Source organism: Magnolia sinica, chromosome 5 (assembly GCF_029962835.1).
Source record: "Magnolia sinica isolate HGM2019 chromosome 5, MsV1, whole genome shotgun sequence".
Classification (NCBI taxonomy): domain Eukaryota; kingdom Viridiplantae; phylum Streptophyta; class Magnoliopsida; order Magnoliales; family Magnoliaceae; genus Magnolia; species Magnolia sinica.
In genome coordinates this window covers 12573803-12585059 of record NC_080577.1, presented here as the reverse complement: position 1 = coordinate 12585059, position 11257 = coordinate 12573803, and the positions used below count along the sequence as shown (strand labels likewise).

General features: G+C 39.4%; 1 protein-coding gene across 2 annotated transcripts in view; it reads left to right on the top strand.

Annotated features, from left to right (window-relative positions):
• Nucleotides 1-1175: 1175 nt before the first annotated feature.
• The window catches only part of LOC131245465 (probable LRR receptor-like serine/threonine-protein kinase At1g53440), a 56092-nt gene continuing 46010 nt past the window's right edge, over nucleotides 1176-11257 (top strand). The window contains exons 1-6 of one of the 2 annotated variants that reach the window (XM_058244951.1): nucleotides 1185-1349; nucleotides 9396-9567; nucleotides 9690-9761; nucleotides 10189-10257; nucleotides 10349-10420; nucleotides 10900-10971. In XM_058244951.1, the coding sequence (XP_058100934.1) occupies nucleotides 1247-1349; nucleotides 9396-9567; nucleotides 9690-9761; nucleotides 10189-10257; nucleotides 10349-10420; nucleotides 10900-10971 (560 nt within the window). In that variant the 5' untranslated portion in view covers nucleotides 1185-1246. Of the gene's footprint in view, nucleotides 1350-9395; nucleotides 9568-9689; nucleotides 9762-10188; nucleotides 10258-10348; nucleotides 10421-10899; nucleotides 10972-11257 lie in introns of both variants that reach the window. The other variant, XM_058244950.1, reaches the window with a different exon arrangement.

Here is an 11257-nt window from a genome sequence, read left to right as displayed (position 1 = left end):
GTAAGCATTCATTTTCCCCTGTTCTTGTGATGTGGTCCAGCTGAGCTTTGGTTCTATCTCATTTTTTGGGGTCATACCCTAAAATGAGAGGAAAAAATGAATGGACGGTGTGAATCAAGATATTAGATAACAGTGGAACCCACGTATTTTAGTGGAAAAAATATTCACACTCTCTATTCAAGTGCAAGAGCTTTCCAAAGAAATTTCCTGCCAACATAGGTCATTGTCAAGAGGCAGCTACTAGGTGTAAATAGCTAAATAATAACTACCCATTTACATTGCATTTGCTGTGTGATTTGAAAAATAAGTAGGCTCGTGTAGCTCTACTAAATCATAGATAGTTTGATTTTGGGCCTTATGCCTAAATTTTTGTGTGACACTTAATGGATGGAATGGATTTTTTATGATCATGACAATGAACATAAAAATAAAAGGTATCCTAACCGATATTTGTGTGGCCAATCTAAATCACTTTTTCACCCTAGGCTTAATGTGAAATTACACATCTAATAATCGGAGTGGATTGCATATATACATTAAGGTAGGCCTCTTTAAAAATTAATTGTTGGTGACCATCTCCCATCTATTTCTAAATTTTGCCAAAAAAAAAGTTACGAGACCACGACCCTTGATTGCTTATAGGCCCACCTTGATGTGTATACAAGATCCAAGTGTGATCCAACGATTAGACCTAGGGTAACAAAAATCAGCCCTACGTATGATCAAAGTGGATAATTCCAAAGGAAACAGTTGAAAGAGAGATGACCACCCTTATTTTGACACGGCCCACTGTTATGATCATATGAAATCTACTCCAACCATTAAATTTCACACCACAAATTAAGCCCAAGTACCAAAAATCATAATTATCCATAATCGAGTGGAATCACTTGGGGAAACAACGTGGAGGGTAAGGCATTGCCCATAAAATGTTTCTAAATTATGTGACCCACCTTAATCATAGATGGGTCCTGTGCCTAACATCAGGTGACGACCTGGTGCTCACGGTGGATTTCACACAAACATCTCATTGGGGTCCACCCAAGCTACCAAGCAAGTTACTCCAACGATAATTACTTAATTAATAGGGTAGCTTATTGAAAACCTTTTTGACAAAGGTACCAAGATGTAAGCAACGTATTGAGGAGGTAGCAATTTGTATAATTCCCTTTTATATACTAGTACCACCGTGTTCTCGTACCGAAAGCATTTTGCCCCGGAAATCGAGAAGAAAGCACGCTCCCTAATGCCGACGAGATCTTTCGCTCCTCTTTTTCTCCTGTTTTTAGCCACGTGGCGTTGCATTACAGAGCTTAGATCTGAGGCTCAACGTCTTCCTAATGAAGAAGGTAAATACGATTTTTCCTTTTGCCTTTTTTCGCTGCTGAAATTGCTGTTCTCTTCTTCATCTTTTTTCTAGAAATAGTTTTCTCGTGCTCCGGATTTTTATTTTTTTTGCTTTGCTACGCGGCGGAAATCTCTGAAAACGAGGTTATTTAGTCGAAGAAAGGGAAAATTTTGGAATTTTCGATTCTGGATATTGGCATTTTTAGCTACTGATTTTGACCAAAATCGCTGGAAAATTGAGCTGTCTTTGTTCGATTTCCGTCGATCTATCAGCATCATTCGGGAAATGCGGAAGAGACGTGAAATATCGGAGCTGTTCATCTTGCCAACATCGCTGCGTAGATGCTATGTTCTGGAAAATAAGGCCGATCTGATTTGCTGCTGGACTACAATTGATAAATTCCTTCTAACTGTTCATCACATGTGTGGTCCACCTAATCTTATTATCAGCCTGATTTTTCCAGAACATGGTTTCTAACGAGAGGTATTGATCTTGCACAAGTGGGCATGTTTCCGCATTTTTGGCGAGTGCATCTTCCTCTCTGCGCCCTCTGTACTTTGGGGAATTATTTGATACTCTGGCGGAGTATGACGTTCTATACGCAGGCACGTGGAAAGTACACGTGCCTGCGCTAACTCGAATTACACCGACTGAACATTGGAACTGCTGCTGTAAAGTCACGGAGAAAATATTAGATCGGTTGAAAATGCCAACCAATGATTGCTGAACACGTGTTTGTTGAATAGGACCGTTGGATATGTTCATTTGTAACCGTTCAATGAATGTCCACCAACGCCACGGTCAGATTATCAAATAAGCGCGTAGTCTTTTGTTCTGATTTCACGATTTGGAAGATGCCACGTGTGCAATTTGTAAGTGCCTGCGTATATGCATCACACTCGTGCCGGAGTGGCAATTAGCATTACTTGGATGGATTAGGTAGCCGCCCCTCCGATGGGAACGTGGTGGAATCGGTTTGGTTGGGAAACACTTCTTGCGGTGAGGCCGTGAACCTGGTCCCACCTTGATGTATATGCAGTATATCCACGCCTCCGTCCATCCATTTTTCCTGTTAATATTAAGGGTTCATCCCAAAATTAAAGTAAATCCAAAGCTCAAGTGGACCATGCCACAGGAAAGAGTATGTAATAATGATCTCCACAGTTGAAACCTTCCTAGGGCCTACAGTAATATTTATTTGTCAACCAACCTGTTAATAAGATTAAAAAGACATGGAAGAGGAGAAATTGCAAACTTCAGCTATATCTAAAACTTCCATGGCCTCCAAGAATTTTTCAACGGTAGAGGTTCAATCACACTGTTTCCTGTGGTGTGATCCACTTGATCTTTATATATGCTTACTTTTTGGGTTAAATCCCTAAAATTATCTGTTAATATGAATGAACTGAGTGGATAAAATAAATAAATAACAGTAGACCCCATTGAGTTTTCTCAGTACGCAATCCGCTTCCGGTGTTTGCCAGCCTCGAAGTTTCTGCGTTCTCAACTGGGTTAGTGGAAAGTGGGACAGATTGTGGCGGATAGGATCATCTCAAGTGCATATGTAGTAAAGCTATTGGAAGCGTCCATCGGTGGAATGGAATTGCATCTGGTCCTGTGCCAATTCCACTCCATGTTTGAGAAGATGGAATTGCAATAGGTTCGGTGCCAATTTCACTCGATATTAGCAAGTTGTGTAGGTCCACCTTGATGTGTGGGTTATATCAACACCTCCACTCATTTTTTGAGATCATTTAAGAGCATGGGCGAAAAAATAATGTAGATCTAAAGCTCAAGTAGACCCACCATTGAAAGCAATGGGGATTGAATATTTACAGTCGAAAACTTCTGTAAGGCTACATAAGTTACAAAACAAATGAACAGTTTAAGTATCACACATGTACGTTATTATCAGTAGTTTCAAATGATGATGAATATATCCTTTCAATGTACCACTGTATTATAAACAAAGCACGGATTTAAGCTTATCCTATGTTGAGGGGGAACAATCCTGCCATGGATAATAATTATGTTTTTTCGGATCCCATCCCACCAAATCCAATGCCTTGCCCCAAACACTCCATTTAGGGATACTTCGAACGGCCATGACCAAATAATAATTATGAACACAGACCGTTCATTTGTTGGACGCGGACTGAGTGGTGACCCAACCCGCAGAGATTTGGATTACCGGGAACTCAGTCCTCCGCCACCCTGTCTCTTCGGTCAGATTGTTGTTCGGTCTAAATCGTACGTCTTGGACGCGGGTCAGTCTAGCACGCGCGGCGGCGTTTAAAGCCGCATGTGGCCTTGGGTAAACCCATGCTAGAAACGCGCATGGATCGCCATGAAGCACAACGTAGGATGGATTCGTGAGGACGCGGATTGCGTACTACCGCCGCCCGTCCCTACCTCCGAACGGACAGTTCTGTAGGCGGATCCACCGTGATGTATCTGTGCATCCAAACCGTTTATTCCTTTTATCAGATTATTTTAAAGCATTAAAACAAAAAATAGGCAGATCCAACGATGACCACACCAAATAATAAGCTTAGTTGCATTAAAATTTACAAAGCTTTAAATGTCAATTACATTAAATGCTAGAGTCATTTGCAGTGTGATTCATTTAACGGTTAGATTTGCTTTATTTTTATTTTGATGCTTTAAAATAATCTGAAAAAAGTGATAAACAGTTTGGATGTATAAATACAACACGGTGGGCCCACCCACAACTGCCCATTCGGAGATAGGGACGGGCGGGGGTAGTACGCAATCCGCGTCCCGTCTCGTGACGTGGACCATCCGGATACGGCATTGACTTGCAGGATCATTTATAAATTCTGAGGATAGCGGTAGGTACGCTGCAGTGTTTGTCGTTTATTGATCTGGACGCGGATTACGTCATATTCCCGCCCGTCTCTAGCTACGAACGGACAGTTTTGTGGACGGGCCTACCGTGAACGGGCCCACCGTCATGCATCTGTTATGCCGTCGATCTCTTTGCTCCTATCATTTTAAGGTAAGATCCAACGTGAAGTATACCGCACTACCCAAGATTATTATTTGGTGTGGTCTACTTGAGCCTTGGACCTGACTCATTTTTGTGCACATACCTTAAAATGACCTGGGAGAAGGGATGGACAGCATGGATAAGCGGATTCATAACGGTGGGCCCTCCCACAGAACTGCCCGTTCGTGGCTTAGAAACCGTCGTGGGTAGGACGCAATCCGCATCCGATTGATCTGACTCAAACGGTACACGTGTGGAGCACATAACGTAGCTTCACGACCGTGTCGTGGGCCAAGTTTGGTTAGCCTACATCAGAAGTCACAGACGAACGTAACTTTCTAATTAATGCGGTCAACAGTCGAAAAATTCTATTAAATAGTATCTGAATTGGATAGAAGGTATAAGCTTTCTGTCGAAGTTGAATGCCGAGTATACACATCCGGTATTCAATTACTAAACGCAGGTATGCCAACGTGGCACGGTCTAGACGCAAATTTCATGTGTAACCCCCAATTACAGAAAGCCCTTCTGTACTTCGTCTCTAAGAACTTGGACGTCTTTGTTATATTTGTTGTGGAGTTATACTTGTAAATGTTTGATGCTAGCAACACAAAAATTTTAAATGAAAATTTCAAAATAAAAATCTATTAGGCAAATAAAAAATCAAGAGACAAGAATTAAAAAGATTTGTATGGTTCGGCAATATACTGACATTATAAAGTAGTAATATAAAACAAATAAATATATGTATATATTACTAAAATGTGAGAAATCAAAATTACAAAACTTACCAATTATAAGGGTTACTAATCACGTCAAATTTTAATTTTCTTTTATGCTTAATAAATCTCTCGAGAAGATGCACTCACCGTTTACACAAATCCTTTTAATACAAAAATATCATAGAGAAGAGCATTTGAAAAAGCCCAAAAAAGCTAGGCTTCACTACATAGAGAGTACTAACAATTCTCTTCTTCCATCTATTGTGTCAGCCAATGTTAATTCACTCTGTACATTTATTGTGCCAACTAATGTTAGGGTGTATCTCAATATTTGATAGATTCAAAACTAAGCCATGCCACAAAAAACCTGTGAGAATTGAATACCTCATTTAAAATTAATTTAGAGCCACAAAAGTTTTAGAACGGGCTATTTCGCATTCATCGAGGTGGGAGTCACATTCCGAGCAGGTTAGATGGCATATAAACACCACTTTGCACCTCAAGAAGGTTTCAATGATGAGTGTTTTCATCCCAACCTTTTCCTATAATGTGGCCCACTTGAGTTTTGGATCTGTTTCATTTTTCGATTGTCTTACCATGAGTTGTCAGGACTAATGGATGAAATCTATGTTAATTGGACATGACAGTGGCCCTATAGAATTTAAGGTTGCAGGGGTTTAATTAAAAGAAAAATCATGTCTACATGTTAAAAGACGTGGCAACTCGAGCCAACTCATTCAGTTGTGAGTCAAGTTAGGACTGATTCAGCCCTATTCATCTAGCTCGGCAGTGATTCGTATACTTGTATCGGGCTTAAAACCATGGCCCTCATGGTTCATATTTCCGATTCTAAAGATCAGGCTGGCTGACTAGCATGAGTGAAACACACGTTGTTTGAATATAGAATATTGATGGTCATTTGTTAGCTATCCATTTTATCTTTCATGTCTTACCCATTTGATAAATAAATTCGTCCAGGGGTTTGGATCACACAGGTGATAGTTCTGCACGTATGTTATGTAGGCTCGAATGATCTTGAGTTGGACTTTTCCGTTGACAACTTGACATACACGTCGATCATGTGTATTGGTTTGTCAGGCTCATTATAGATGATTAAGGAATTTATTGGAAGACACGCGGAAGCAACTCTAAGTTATAATCAAACAATAAGATATTAATCAAATCAAGCATAAACGAAACCCAATGTTTTACGTAAAAAAAAAAAAAACACAAAGCGACATTGAATCTATTAAAAAATCAATATTTATAAGAGATGGAAGAGCTTACATATCGAGAATACAACCCTTAATATCATAAAACCCCAGCTTTGAACTCTCTTTGATCCACAAAGCCCTAGACACATTTTTCTCTCACTCTAATCCTCAATTACAAACCCTTTAATGTGTTAAAAATTGAAATAGGAAACAAAACTCGTAATTTCGCAAAATTACACAAGTCAGTCGATGGGAGCTTCAATCATATCGAGTGTCATTGATGTTTATTGATAGGATCGAAGTCACCTTCGATCATATCGATTTGGACCTAGAAACCGTCCAACGAGTAAAGGCCAATAATTGAGATTTTCTTAATGGGATTGAGTGGTCGTCGATGGGATCGACAACTACTCGATAGAATCGAGTGGTTTGGCAATGCCACTAACAGACCCAATTACAAATATATTTAAGACATTAGACAACAATTTCCATCATGCCTTCAATCTTAACAAACCATATATTCAAGCTCTATCTTTAATTGCCTCTATCATAACTACACCATCATCGTCGCTTCTCGTGCATGCTCCACCTTCGTCAAGTCAAAAGAAGTCGCACAAAACTTAAACTTCTTTATAGTAACCACATTTGCAAGTATGTCAGTTGGATTCACATTTGTGTGAACCTTTTCTAGAGTCACGCCTCATTTCTCAAACACATGTCAGATAAAATGATAACGAACATCAATATGTTTAGTACGTTAGTGATAAATAAAATTCTTCACCAAATTAATCATGTTTTCATTGTCACAATTAACTAGCATGGTCTCCTGCTAAAGTCCAAGTTAATCATCATTCCTCTCAGTCAAATACCTTTTTTGAATGCTTCTGTCACTGCTATATACTCTACTTCGGTTGTAGAAAGAGCCAGTACACACTGAAGCTTCGACATCTAACTGATTGCTCCACCCGCTAGCATAAACGAGTAACCGGAAATCGATTTCATGCTATCTACATTTCATGCGTAATCGATATCCACATAGCCTATCGACTTATCATTTGAATTTTTAAATATCAAGACGTAGTCTACTGTACCTCAATATATCTAAGTAATTATTTCACTGCCTCCCAGTATTGCTTGTCGATGTTGGACATGTATCTACTCACAATACCTACTGCATATGAAATATCTGGTCTCGTAGAGACCATGATATATATCAAATTGCCAACAACGCTCGAATAGGGCACACAAGTCATCGTATATTTTTCTTCATCTATAATAGACATTGTTAAGAAAAAAGCTTAAAGCGAATAGCATATGGTGTGCCAACTGGTTTTACCTTGTTCATACCAAACTTTATCAATACCTTCTCAATATATTCAACTTGTGATAATTGTAGCCTGCTCCTCTCTATCTCTGTAACTATATATGCCGAGAATCTTTTTTATAGCCCCCATATCTTTCATTTCAAATGTCTTTGACAACTGAGTTTTCAATGTATCGAGCTTAGACATGCTATGACTGACAATAAGTATGTTATCTTCGTACAATACCAATACAATGAACTATCAATCATCCAGTGCCTTGTAATAAACACAATGATCATACTCACTCCTGATAAATCGTAAACCAATCGTGAAAGTATCAAAACTTTTATACCACTGCCTAGGAAACTGTTTCAAGTCGTATAACGACCTCCTTAATCTGCAAATTTATTTTTAGTCCCTTTTACTTCCAACCATTTTTGTTGCTTCATGTAAATCTACTCCTCTAACTCCCCATGCAGATAAAAAGTCTTCACATCCATTTATTTTAATTTTAGATTGTATCGAGTAACTAAAACCAATACAAATCTGATAGACACATTCTTGACTACAGGTGCGGAAATCTCGTTGAAGTCGACACATTCATTATCCGCATACCCTTTCGCGACCAATCTTATCTTATATCTATTATGTTTCTTCTTTTAAATCCACAAACACCCAATTAATTTTTACCCCATCAAAACCTCCACTAGCTCACATTTCTTAAATCCTCTTGTTAAATGTATGAATGAGATTATAAAATGATACATGCATCTCATAATCTAACACTCCCTCATAACCAACTTCAACGCTTATTTCGCAAATGCCAACATTCCCTCATCATGCGACTCCAACACTAAATTGCCACATCCCATCTAATGCAATGCGATTGATACGTATGTTAGCGGAATAATTATTATATTTTATTCATCCAGTATATTGGCGAAACTAGGATACCGACGTTATATCACTAGTGCTTATACGAATCATGTGGCTCGTTACCACACGTAACGACTCCTTACCAGTGTCCTTTGATCAAACTGAGATGGAGAAGCTTACCAATTGAGAATATTACCTTGAATATCATAAAACCCTAGCTTTGAACTCCCTTTGTTCCACAAAAGCACTAGACATGTTTTTTCTCACCTTAATCCTCAATTACAAGCCCTTTAATAGGTTAAAAACCGAAATAGAAAACAAAACCTATAATTCTGTAAAATTGTTGGAGCTTCGATCAAATCATGTGTCATTGACGTATATTGATAGGATCAAAGCTATCTTCAATCATATCAATTTGGACCTAATAACTATAAAACGAATAAAGACTAATAATCAAGTGGCTATCAATTGATTGACAACTCTTCGATGAGATCGAGTGGTTACAAACAGATTTAATACATTAGACAACAGAATCAACCCCGCTTTGGGTGGACCCTAGATTTTCCGCGGTTGTCTTCTCACCTACCACGCATTAGTTGAGTGTGTGGGCCTTTCTTTGTTTTCATTCATGGTTTGTAGGTCCCTGATCGGACAGATGGTATTGAATTATCTTTGCCATCTGATATCACTTGCCGAATTTAGACCACTCACCATGTGTCCGTAATTGATCTGCGATTTTCTTTCCTACCAAGGATGGTGGATTGATTGGGACCCACAATTTAGACGCTCTGGATTGGTATCTGTTGTTGGGTCCCACCACCAATATAACCCAATGGAAGTGCAAAAGCTGTGTTTTAATACTTCAATTATTATTAATGAAAAGTAATCAACAGATATTAACCAGTTACTTATGTGGATTAGTGGACACGCTTAAGCTAATAGCGAATAAATTAAAGATGAACCGTTGGGATTTCAATGAAAATCCATGCAATGGGAATGGAGGGTGGATCAACATCGGGAGGGTGTACATCAGGAGCAATGTCACGTGCGACTGTTCGTACAACAGCTCGACCGTGTGCCATATTAAAGTCATGTAAGGCATTTTTCTAATCTGTTTTTAAACCTTGCTTTGCTTTTTGCATATTCCATACGAATCCCGTCATTAATTATAATAATTCTATCTTCAATCGTTTTTCTTTTGGAATTAATCAAAAGAGAGCTCAAGGGTCAGAACCTGACTGGAGTGCTGCCCGAAGAATTCGCCGATCTTCCTTATTTGCAAGAACTGTGAGTTATTAAATACTATACAGCGGTCCAATTCAATAGGAAAGGAATACGTGCGATAGATCCAAGCCTCTCATCAGAGAGGTACTACTATATAGATGTTTTTATTAAAAAGTAAGGCTAGATCCAACCATCAGATGGCCCACATATATATGTTGAATTTGCACTATTAAATAATTTCTCTGAACCGCACGTTTATCTTGCTTACGTGTACCCCACCTGATGATCATTTCACTAAGATAAGACATCTATAAGGTGGAAGGGTCTGATGAACGGCTTGGATCATACGCATTTAGCCCAAGTTTTGCCATGCGTAAGATGCAGGTGCACCTAGCATTACTTTTCCTATGCTTTCCAACTGCGGAAAAACGAAGGTCCGGCCGGTAAATAAACTCATCTTCTGCTCCTTTTTGTAATGTTTTGGCAACAGCGATCTCACCTTGAATTACCTGAGCGGAAAGATACCAGCCAGATGGGCTTCTCTCCCCCTCCGTCACATGTAAAAGCCCTTCACTAGCCTCCTTTTTACGGAAACTGCCATCGTATGCCTTAAATAGTAGAGTGGCATAACCGAGATTTGTGGTTTGCAGGTCCATTTTGGGAAACCGCATCACCGGAACGGTCCCGAAAGAGTTCGGAAGCATCTCCACCCTCACTTCATTGTATGCAACTGAACTACAATCACATTGCGAGCAGGTTTTCAATCCAAACGGTTGGACCATAATTTACGGTCCAGCCAGCGGATGGCTTCCAATCTATCACGTTCCTGCGACATCCAACCCATCCACTAGGTTGGGCCCACCATGATGATCGCCTTGTGAAAAAATCAGTACCGTCCAGCCATTAGGTAGGCCACCCCATGGAAAACAATTTTTGGCCATTGATAAATAACAAAATCCAAGTATGGCCCACTTAGTGAGTGGATGTGGATGAATTTTGCACAGGGTAATTGCAATGATTGGACGAACCTGTCCGACGGGTTGGATGTCGTATTCGCATGAAAGGGAAGTTATTTGCTGGGAGGACAGTAAAAAAGATGGTCCAGCCTGTTAGACTAGAGACCTTCGGGATACTTACATTAATAGTTAATTAGGCTGATTAATGGTATTTTAATTGTAATTAAGGAATGGGATTTTGGCAGGGTGTTGGAAGATAACCTGCTTGAAGGACCTCTTCCTCCAGAGCTTGGCAACTTGAGCAACTTACAGAGATTGTAAGTCTCCCTCCCTTGATGATATAGATCAGTCATCTGGTGTGACACACTGTCCATGGGTGATGGACAGAAGAACTCTCTTCCATCGAAAATCCCACCAGTATATAGGTACTGATGTCACATTTTTAACAATTCATTGTTTGGACAACAATTGGAAGGATTGGATCGTCCATGTGGGGAATTTTCTTTTTCTCATCATTATGTACTGATGTCACATTTTTAACAATTCATTGTTTGGACAACAATTGGAAGGATTGGATCGTCCATGTGGGGAATTTTCTTTTTC